Source organism: Harmonia axyridis, chromosome 1 (assembly GCF_914767665.1).
Source record: "Harmonia axyridis chromosome 1, icHarAxyr1.1, whole genome shotgun sequence".
NCBI classification, from domain to species: Eukaryota; Metazoa; Arthropoda; class Insecta; order Coleoptera; family Coccinellidae; genus Harmonia; species Harmonia axyridis.
Window position 1 is genome coordinate 35,662,588 of NC_059501.1, and position 11,924 is coordinate 35,674,511.

At 31.4% G+C, this 11,924-nt stretch overlaps 2 protein-coding genes across 2 annotated transcripts; both read left to right on the forward strand.

Moving 5' to 3' along the window:
- The first annotated feature begins 42 nt into the window (after window positions 1-42).
- On the forward strand, window positions 43-7,675 carry LOC123671431 (ribosome biogenesis protein BMS1 homolog). The gene is made up of 9 exons (XM_045605284.1): window positions 43-271; window positions 1,163-2,008; window positions 2,077-3,039; window positions 3,895-4,775; window positions 6,365-6,506; window positions 6,570-6,716; window positions 6,798-6,973; window positions 7,077-7,238; window positions 7,417-7,675. Exons 1-9 carry the CDS (start codon window positions 214-216, stop codon window positions 7,615-7,617), a joined length of 3,576 nt encoding a protein of 1,191 aa, XP_045461240.1. The 5' UTR covers window positions 43-213; the 3' UTR covers window positions 7,618-7,675.
- A 2,150-nt stretch (window positions 7,676-9,825) lies between these two features.
- LOC123688949 (stomatin-like protein 2, mitochondrial) lies at window positions 9,826-11,650 on the forward strand. Its single transcript, XM_045627706.1, has 5 exons — window positions 9,826-10,029; window positions 10,077-10,172; window positions 10,224-10,620; window positions 10,950-11,350; window positions 11,415-11,650. The coding sequence occupies exons 1-5, from the start codon at window positions 9,979-9,981 to the stop codon at window positions 11,574-11,576; spliced, it is 1,107 nt and encodes a 368-aa protein (XP_045483662.1). The 5' UTR covers window positions 9,826-9,978; the 3' UTR covers window positions 11,577-11,650.
- Window positions 11,651-11,924: the final 274 nt, after the last annotated feature.

Here is an 11,924-nt window from a genome sequence, read left to right on the forward strand (position 1 = left end):
AATCACTGCACTCATTGACAAAGGAAGTAGGTCATTTCTCTATGGCTGTACTGTGCACTAGTTCTCTATGATTCTAACCACAATTCATTCAAAATTTCGTAGTATGTCACTAGTTGAAAAACATTTTGAATCGTTATAGTTGATTCCTGATTAGTTCTGAGTGTTATTTGTATTGTTTTCGAAAGTGAACCTATATTAATGAAGAGCTGAAGAATGGAAAAAGAAAGTGTTGATTGTGATTCCAAAAAGTCGCATAGGGATAGACGTGCAGGTATATTATTTATTTTTTGAAGAACGTGATTCAAAATTAATTAAAATCTATCCTGACTGTAATGAACGTGAGAAAATTTGTACGATTGCAGAAAAATGTCATTCTTTATTAAACCCAGCCAGTTGACCTTCAAAATAGTCCACATTTGTGAAACCATTCTGAACAAAACTTAACACAAACCCAATTTTTGTGAAGAATATTATTTGAATGGATGAAGCAAAATGTTCTAGGAAATTCATTTTCAATAGGAAAAATGAACATTTTTCCATGGAGATGGAGATGGAAATTTCTTTAGAGGGGGGCACTTTGGTCGGACAAAGCGTCTTTCACTCACGCTTTTAAAAAACTGGGTTTTCGATGAAGATTCTTTATTAATGTATGGGGTAGTCTTTAACGAACAATTACTTCCAATTCAAATCCTTCCTAATCGTTTGAATGCCAATGCATACTTAACATTTTGAGAAAACGGTCTCGCATATTTGCTAGAAGATTTTCATGTGGGTTTAGTATAAAATCAATTCTGGTGTCAGCAATACTGAGCATCACCGTATGTTGGACAAAATGTTGTCGCCTTGTAAACCAAACTTTCAATAGGAGATGGAATGGTTGGCGGGTCAGGTGCTATGGCCTGAGTGACCTTCTGACTTGAATCCTTCGAATTATTTTGTATGCGGGCATTTAAAACAACTAGTTCACCTAGAAACTTTTTGAGTCCAATAACTCGGAAACAAAGACTCATTGGCAAAAATTTTATTTTACATTTTTCACCCATAATATCATCCTGTATACGTTCCTTGAGTTTTAAACCACTGTGTATATATCATTATATATTGTATTATTTGAAGTATATATATTCAAAAATTCTCAAATTTTTTTTCTGAATTGTTTTAGGTAGAAAGGCTGATAAAAAAAAAGCTAAAGATAAAAATGTTACCCAAATTCTGACTGATAAACAACGTAATCCGAAAGCCTTTGGATTCAATTCTGCCATAAAAGCTGAAAGGCAATTCAGACGAAAACAAGATGTTGACACCAAGAAACAACACATTCCTTTAGTTGACAGAACTCCTATTGAACCTCCGCCCATTATTATTTCAGTTGTAGGTCCTCCTAAAGTTGGAAAAACTACATTAATCAAAAATCTCATCAAACTATGGACAAAAACACCAATGACGAACATAAAAGGTCCTGTATCAATTGTCATAGGAAAAAAGAGAAGGGTTACTCTCATTGAATGCAATAATGATATAAATTGTATGATAGATTTGGCTAAAGTCACAGATCTGGTTTTACTTTTATGTGATGCTAACTTTGGTTTTGAAATGGAAGTCTTTGAATTTTTAAATATATGTCAGGTTCACGGAATGCCTAGGATAATGGGGGTTTTGAATCATTTAGATATGATAAAAAATAGCAAAAAATTAAAAACAACGAAAAAAACTATCAAAAACAGGTTTTGGAAAGAGCTCTATCCTGGTGCAAAATTATTCTACTTATCAGGAATAATACGTGAAGATTACCTAAAAAATGAAATAAAAAATTTAGGTCGGTTTATATCCCTTATGAAATTTAGGCCTTTGTCTTGGAGAAGTGATCATAGTTATATATTAGTAGATAGATATGAAGATCTTACAAATCAAGAACTTTTAAGAAATAACCCAAAGTGTGATAGAAATATTTCTCTATACGGATATATAAGAGGAATGCCTTTGAAACAATCAGAAGTTCATATAGCTGGTAAGATTTGTTCTATAGCTAATTAGTATTTTATTTTGAAAATATAATTAATTTCTTTACTATTTCAGGATTAGGAGATCTTAGCATACATGATATATCTTTTCTGCCTGATCCATGTCCCCTTCCAGAAGAACTTAAAAAGAGAGCATTGATCGAAAAAGAAAAAATGATTTATGCCCCATTTTCTGGCGTAGGTGGTATTGTTTATGACAAGGATGCAGTTTATGTGGAACTTGGTGGTTCTCATAGCCACAAGGAAAGAAGAAATGATGATGAAGTAGATAATATAGTCAACAACCTTATTGAAGCAAAAGAAACATTAGACACAAAAATGGAACATTCAGAAATGCAAATCTTCACTGGTGGTGAAAACATAACAGCAAAAGAAATAAATGAATTTAGTGATTCCGAAGACTGTATTAGCGAAGAGGAAAATGACGAGGAAGATGATGAAAATGAAGCTGAAGATAAAATTGATTTTGTGGAAGAACAGGATGGGGAAAAATCATCAAAAAATAAAAATAGTAAGGATGATGAAGATGAATTCAATGAAGAACTTAGTATGCTGAGGAAAAAATCCCATACGGTGGAAAAAATTTTCGATTCAGGTAGAGTGAGGAGGAAAGTAATTTTTGAAACTATGGATGAATCATTTGCTGATACAGATGATGAATCATCAGCTGATACTGATGATGAATCATACAATGAAAGTAGTGATGAAGGAAATCAAATAAGTCAAAATATCAAAAAGAAAGAAGATTTAATAAATAAATCAGATGGAAATATACATAATAAAATTAAAGATGTACTTAAGAGTCTTGATGATAAGAAAAATATCAGTGAAGTATCTGAAGATGAAACAAAGGAAAATATAGAAGATGAATCAGATTTAGAAATGGACGAATCTGAGGAATCTGATGAAGATGAACCTTCAGAAGGGATAAAATGGAAAGACAACTTGGCTAAAAAAGCACAAGATGCATTCATGGAAAGACAGATGTCAACAAGAAATTTGAGGAAATTATGTTATGGTAAGTTGGGGAATATATTATAATAGTTTTTTAAGTATTTGATTAATTTAGTACGAAATGTAGTTCATCATGCTTTTCAAATTCACCTCTAGTTGACTAAATGATCTAAGCTGTTTGTTACTCCCTTTGAGAAATACAAAAATTATCTTTGTGCTTAAATTGGGCTCAACAGTATGAATCAATGTTTCAACAGCGATTGGAATTTATTATTGGAATATTAAAAATACAGTAAAAGTGCTTTCCACTTGCATTAGAACAAGACCTTAATGTTACCCTCTCTTTATTACCACAGTTATAACCAGGAGCAGATTTTTTGCTATGTATTGAAAGTGTTGGTTTATTCGGTAGGGATGGTAGTTTGTTTAACATGGTTGAATTAAGTTATGGAAAATTAAATAATCATTATTTTGCACTCACAATGTTTTCTACAAATCTACAGACTCTACCTTTAAATATAATATACGATTAATAATGCTGAGGCCTAATACAAGATACAAATAATTTTGTACATCAACGTAGATCCACAATTTGGTATCCGATTCTGCTTATAGTTGAATTCAACTATTTTTGTAATTCTTCATATAACATTTTGTACATTTTGTAGAATTATCCTAAATTTATTTCAATGATACATCACAACCTTAAAACTAGTGTTAAAGCAATCTACTCTTTTAGTTCGTTTTTTGTGTTGATATATTTTATATTATTTAGGACTGTTTGAAACTACTGCAGCTATTTAACTTTCCAGTGTCTTTTTCATTGATATGGAAAGGATGTCTCCATTTGTAACACTGAATAGATTTATCTACCATTTAGTTTGATTCAGAAATTCATTAATGAGTTAATAATTTTTAGGGGAGGAACAACTTCAAGAAACAATTTCAGAAGAACAAGAGAATGAACTTGGAAACCTGCTCAAAACTGTATCTAAAAGCCAACAACAAATTAAAATCAACAAAGGATCTCTTGATGCTTTTGAAAATACAGAAAAACCCAGATATATTTTTGATTTGCCCATAAAAAATTGTTTTGTCACTGGAACATGGAAAGAAAGTGAAGATGCGAATGAATTATTGAAAATAGATGCTGCTAAAGATTTGAGTGATTCGGAATCTGAGGTATTTGGTGATTTCGAGGATTTGGAAACTGGAGAGAAACGAAAAAGGGAGGAACCTGAAAATACTGACCTAGAATACAGTATAAAAAAGAAAGCACTCAAAGAAAGATTTGATGACGAATATGATAATGGTGAAAATAACACTTTTTATGATGAGCTAAAATTGACAGCAGATAAGCAATCGCAGTTGAATAAAACCTTTTTTGAAAATATGCCGGATGACCAAAGAACTCAGATTCAAGGTTTTCGGTCTGGAATGTATGTAAGAATGGAATTCAAAAATGTTCCGTCAGAATTTATTACTAATTTTGACCCAACTTATCCTATAATTGTTGGTTCCCTCAACACCATCGAAAACAAAATTGGTTATGTAAATGTAAAATTGAAAAAACACAGATGGTACAGCAAAATTTTAAAAACAGCTGATCCATTAATAATTTCTCTTGGATGGAGACGTTTTCAAACTCTACCATTATACTCCAAGATGGAAGATGATATGAAATTCCGTTACTTGAAATACACCCCTAAGCATGTAAGCTGCAATGCTCACTTTTGGGGTCCACTCACCCCCCCACAGAATGGATTTTTGGCTGTACAAAGTGTGGAATCCAACCCAGAGGTATGTTCGATCAATTTTTTTAAGTCAAATTATGCAAAAAAAATATTCTGAGACGTTTTTCAAATTACAATATTAGTTGTTTTTTTTTTAAATTACTTCATCAATTGCTTGCCATATAAGTTTGGAACATTTATGAGTAAATAAAGATCTGTTCTCTATTTGAAATGAAAAATTTTATAAAATAAAAAATTTTCTCTATTTCAGTATCGTAATGAGTTCATTACAGTTCTAAAAACAGTGCTGTAATGAACTCATTACAACATTGTTTTCAGTTATATTTTTCGTTTTGTGGTTGTCTATATGACTTCCAATCCTATCAAAATTCAACACACGTCAAATTGTCAATATAATATAATTCGGATTTAGTGAAATGATTAGCGACATTAAATTCGCAATTTCTCTTAATTCTGTTGGTATTAAATCGATTTCGTCAAACATAATTGATGAGTTTCATGCGTAATTATAAATTATTTCGAAATTCGAAACGTACTATTCAAACTGAAATTCCGTAATCTGTCAATTTTCGTAACAGTCACACCAACTGCCAAGATACAATACAAATGTCACTAGGATGTATTTTTCATTGAATTTCGAAAATATTTCACAAAACTCGACTGAAATAGAAAAAATATTGTCTAATACTCGTTGCAGAAGGCAATTCCAACACTCATGCGTTCCAAAACTCGCTCCTACGTCACTCGTTTTCGAATTTCGCATTTGTGTTGGAATAGGAGTCTATTCTGCAACTTGTTTTAGAATATACTATTACTGATTGATGACACTTGATTTGAGATCTTCGAATTATTTCAAATTAAAATTCTCTAGATATTCTTAATGATAGAGTAATCATAGATAGAGGAAGTATATGCAATTTTTACATGTCCCCAACATGGTTAGATCAGGTACGTTGGCGAATTGTGATTTAATTTAAAATCCACAATTTTACTATATCATTATGAATGTATATTATATTGAATGAAATATATTTATTTGAGTGATTCTCAATTAAATTTGCAAATTTGAATATTTGGAATCCGATATTTTTCCTAATTGTGGAATTTATGCAGAATATTTATTATTTTCTGTATCTACCTGCTGAAATTCAAGGTTTGGCAACTTTTGTTCTCCTAGTGTCATCGGTTGTTTCACCTTGTTTGGCGCGCTTGAAGTTTGTTTTCTGAATATCTGATATATTTAGGTATTTATTTCAATATATTTTGAGTAAATATGAAACGTTGATTCACTATAAGACATAAAAAGTGCTTTCTTTGTGGAGAAACTCGCAAATTGAGTGAAATATGCTATCACTGATATGTTTTCATTTCCACGCGCTTCACGTCAAATTTGATAGTTTGGGACAAAATTTGCTTACTGCTCTATCTATGTTTATCACTCTGAGTTCTCAATTAATTCAACAAACTTGGAAATTTATTTCACGAATGTTCGCTGTATCTGAAGATAATTTTGGATCATTGTTTTTCCTATTTAAACACAGTCCTTTCTGTTTATTCAGAATAGTAGGTTCCTACAAATGGATAGTTTTCGGTAGAGTTAATTTAGAATATCAATATAAAAAATTCATTTTCCAGATCTTGAAAAATCAAGGATTCAGAATAGCAGCTACCGGAACTGTTGGGGAATTGGTGGAATCAACACAGATATTGAAAAAACTTAAACTAATAGGTTATCCTGATCCCACCAAAATATTCAAGAAAACTGCTTTCATAAAAGGTAATATAAATTTTAATGAGTAATATTTGAATTCTTATTGTTGGGTATTCACTATTTTTTCAGATATGTTCAATAGCTCCTTAGAGGTAGCAAAATTTGAAGGAGCTAAAATAAAAACAGTATCTGGCATTAGAGGTCAAATCAAGAAACCAATAAATAAACCCGAAGGAACTTTCAGAGCAACATTTGAAGATCAAATAAAAGCAAGTGGTAAGAATTTCATGATTGATCCTCATTGATTGAGCGTTTTTTAAAAACTGCATATACATTTTTACAAATATCTTTTTTTAGATATCGTATTCTGTAGAACATGGAAAAAAGTAGATGTTCCACAATTTTATAACCCTGTAACAAATCTTTTACTACCCATTGACCAAAAAAATACTTGGAAAGGTGCGAGAACAACAGGAGAAATTAAACGTGAGAACAACATCAAAGCCCAAGTTAACCCAGATCATTTATATGAGGTAATATTTTATAGATATTTGCATAATTACTCATCATGCTCTTGAATATTAAGAAAAATTCGCAAAAGAATTTGATTAAATTCATATTATAATTTTATTACAGCCAATCATTCGAGAAGAAAAGCCATTTGCACCACTTGTTATTCCGAAGAAACTTCAGGCTGCATTACCTTATAGGGACAAACCAAAACATGGCATTAGGATGTCTGAGAAGAAGAAGGGCACTGGTAGAGTAGCTGTAATAATGGAGCCTAAGGAACAAAAGGTAACTAAATTCTCAAAATATTGATTCCAATTGTTGAGTAATAGACAACTCAAAATTCAAAATATTACTAAATGAGCCAATACCAACTTAATTTCGATTTTCCACAGCCACCTGGGTTGTCAATAATTCCTGAATGGACTATATAAACATAACTTATTCACTCATATTTTCATTTCAGGTAATGAACATGATGAAGATGATCAAGACGGTTTATAATAAGGATAAGGAAAAGGAAAAACAAAAAACGAAAGAAAGATTAGAAAAATACAGGCAAAGCAATATTGAGGCACAAGAGGAAGCCAAGAATCGAAACATTAAAAAAATAAAGAAGGAGGTTATGAGAAACCGAAGCAAAAGAGAATTGAGCAAAAAAAAATGATTGTAATTATTTTTGTAAATAAGATACTAAACTATTAAAATTAATTTCATAGTTAAAATGTGTTTTCATCATATGAACAGAATTGATATTCAACTATTTTTATTAAGATTAGTTTCTCCAGTTTGCCCCCAGTTTAGAGAAGGTAACTGGGGGTACATTGAAATTTGATTCAAATATACATACTTCCAATCGAAATAATTGATATCCAGTAAATAATTAATTATTAACTATATTAAAATTATAAATATACAGTATAACTTCAGTAGTCCGGGCAGATATCGTTCCGGTACCTGCCCGGATTATTGAGGCGTCCGGATTACTGGAGTGATTTTAATTTAAGAAATAAAGCAACTTACAAATTATCAAAATAAGGTTTATTAATCAAGTCACAAAAAAATATTATTTTCTCATAAAATAAAACAAAACTCCTAAGTACATGTAACACGTTATGTAAATATGTACATGATGGTATTTACAATATTGTATACATATATATTATGTATGTATGCAAAATTAAATATCTTCTACTTTTTTGAAAAATACATATCAATTTCAGTTTGGACCTTTTTGGATGCATCTATATCAATTGCCTTGTCTTTAAGCCTTTTCAAAAGCTATAAATCTTCAAGGGTGACATTATTCTTCTCAGTCCACCTGATAGCTAGACTTTTCTGTGAGTGTAAGTGTCTTATGTGATCATTTGACTGGAGCCATTGCGTCCGGCACGCTCAAAAACAAAGTGTAGAATGAAAGATGCTGCCGCCGCGCTGTTTCCAACCGGTATGTAACCGTTTTTTACATGTATAGACAGGAAAATGCTATTGTTTTGCATAATGAATATTTTCGCGCCCGGATGTCAGAGGTGAAAATTTCAAAATGCCCGAATCCCAGCAGTGTCCGGGCTAGCGACTGTCCGAACTATCGAAGTTGTACTGTATTTGTTAATGAAGAATATATATTTTCGGCGGTTATACTTGAGAATTATTATCCATAACTGGCCAATGCCGAAATGAAATTGGACATATTTATTCAATTCAATTCGAGGAATAATATGCATTAGATTCGATATGATTCATTCTCATTATGTTATGCTAGGAATAGGGCTATTTCAATGAAACACCGTCTCTCCCTCATTCGTTAAGAAAAAAAAATTCCAGAATAACAAATTTAATATCCACGCTTCTCGAAACTTCACAAAAAATATATAATTCTACCATGCACCCGTGTTAAAATTAATTTTCAATATTCCTTATCACCTTATCGACCTGAAAAAGTGAGGTGTATATACTGTTTTTATTCTGATCATTAAAGCGAACATATCAGATTCGCAACTTAATGAATGAAATGGTAACTGACTGGTCATGAAAACCAGATGTAAATAGAAAAAAATAACTTGATTCGAATGGGTTCATGGGCACCCGCAGGGGGGTCCATGGCCCCCCCCTGAGATTTTGTTCGCCTCATTTTTCAGCACAACACCCTCACTATAACCTTCTCAATCCAAAGGGCAAGGAAAAACTGAAAGTAATGGATTCACAACAATTTTCCGGTTTTCAATGACAATCATGGACGCTTTATCGTTTTTCAATAATTTTCATTTTGCCCCCCCCCTGAGAAAAATTTCTGCGGGCGCCCATGAATGGGTTAGTGGTTAGTTGTCATATAATACTGATGTTGTATTTTGATCGAGATTAAAAACTAATTTTCGAATTTTTTATGTTTATTTCAACAGAAAAAAAATAACAATGCATTTTTTATTAACGTTTAATTCTTTGTTCATTTGCCTTTGTACAATTGAGATACCTATTTATTATTTTTTTAACACTCTCGAATTGAATGTGTTATAAATTTTCAACATACCGTCTTTCTCGTATATCAATAACTGGCCAATGCCGAAATGAAATTGGTCAAATTGATTCAATTCAATTCGAGGGATAATATGCATTAGAATCGATATGATCCATTCTCATTATGTTATGCTAAACTATCTTTTCATTTCATAGCTATTGCTTGTCCAAACTCTCTAACATCACTTCAATGGCATTGTATAAAAGAACACTTTTCCTCAAGCTGTGACTCTTTTTATCATCCATTATTTCTTTAATTTTTTGTCATAATGTTCTATTATTGTCCTCTTTTTGATAATATATTTAGTATTCTGTGGTTTTTATCACAAATCGAATGACAACTTTAGAAGCATAGAATCATTACCATAATAAAATACTCATTGACAACAGCTTGAAAATTTTTTGCACAAATACATAACCTTTATTGTAATTTGTAATGCCTTTCCCGGTTGAAACACTATCAATTTTATCATCATAAAATTGAAAAATTTCTGTCGAGTTCCAACTGGTAAAAATGTTATCGCGCTCAGTTATATTCTCCAGAACTCTGCTATCCAACACAAAGGTAATTATAGTTTCTTCGTTTATAAATATAATATAAATTTTTTTCAGAATTATCATGCAGAGTTAATACACCAAAATATATTCAAGAGATTTCGATCCTCAACTCCTATAAATACTGTTGTAATGTTTGTGCCGCAACAAGAAGTAAGGTTTTATCCTTTATTGCTGATGTATGTGACAATGATTTGTTTACAGGCATGGGTTGTAGAAAGAATGGGAAAGTTCTATAGGTTACTAGAGCCAGGATTAAATATTTTAATCCCAATTGTAGATAAAGTAAAATATGTTCAAAGTTTAAAAGAAATTGCTGTGGATATCCCTAAGCAAAGTGCTATTACAGCTGACAATGTTAATTTGAACATTGACGGTGTTTTATATCTACGAATAATAGATCCATATTTAACTAGTTATGGTGTTGAAGATCCAGAGTTCGCCATTACTCAACTAGCACAAACTACCATGAGATCTGAACTTGGAAAAATTTCTTTAGATAAAGTTTTTAGAGAAAGAGAAAATCTCAATGTATCCATTGTAGATTCAATAAATAAAGCTAGTGAAGCTTGGGGAATGCAATGTTTGAGATATGAAATAAGTAAACACAATTTTTTAGATTCTGAATAGATTGGTTAAATTTGAAAATGTACTTTTCAAAATCTACTAATCATCATCATGATTATAATGTTGTCTCATGTTATGGCATATTATGCAAGCTTTCATCTAGGGTGTTTAGACAAGCAGCCTAAATTTCATTATACATACATACACATGATTTTAAATTTTCAAGCTTGCATTTACCAAATTCACAGTTTATGAAATTTATATTTTTGCTATAATAGTATGTTTGCCATCACATAAGACATAGGGTAAAATATTCTTTCCATCATTAGAAGCCTGGATATTATGCATTCATTTTAATTTTAGGAGATATTAAATTACCACAAAGAGTCCAAGAGGCAATGCAGATGCAAGTGGAAGCAGAAAGAAAAAAAAGAGCTGCTATTTTAGAATCTGAAGGTATACGAGAAGCAGATATAAATGTTGCAGAAGGTAAAAGAAGAGCAAGAATTTTAGCTTCTGAAGCTGAAAGGCAGGAACAAATCAATAAAGCTTTGGGAGAAGCATCAGCTATACAAGCTGTGGCTGAAGCAAGAGCTACAGCCCTTAAAGTTGTTGCTAAAGCATTAGAGGAAGACTTAGGACCAAATGCTGCATCATTAACAATAGCCGAGCAGTATGTAGCAGCATTCAATAAGTTAGCAAAATCATCAAACACATTAATTCTTCCATCTAATGTGGGAGATGTCCCTACTTTAGTAACTCAAGTAAGTTGACAATCAAAAATTGTTTTATGGAAGAAATAATCAGTGAATTCTTCTTTAATCATAGGCTTTGACTACATATTCAACGATTTGTAAAACTCAAGCTTCTACTAATTCTGTTGAAAAGAAGATTGAAAAATCAGTTTCAAGGAATGATATGCTACCTGAATATTTCAGTGATGAAGAAGAGGCTAAAGTGATAGATTCTATTCAAACCATAAAAAAATAATTTGTATGGCTTATTTTTTCATATAAATTGTTATATATATATATATCAAGAATAAACCAATTATTCAAAAAGTATATGTGCCTGTGTATTTAAGGTCATTGCGGAAAACAAGCATTTTCCTGAACACTAGTGAGCTAAGGGGTGGCTGTAATTCTGCAGCCCTTCCAAAAATACCAACAATTCAGAGAAAGTTTGTCAGTAGAAAGAATACTATGTCTCTAATAGATTTCCGTTCATTATTTATTACCCCCAGCATAATTTATTGCTTCAATTGGCAACTTCAATACATACAGAAAGAATTTCTTAGGGGTTACTTCTCAAAGATAACCATAAATTTCGCATTTTATT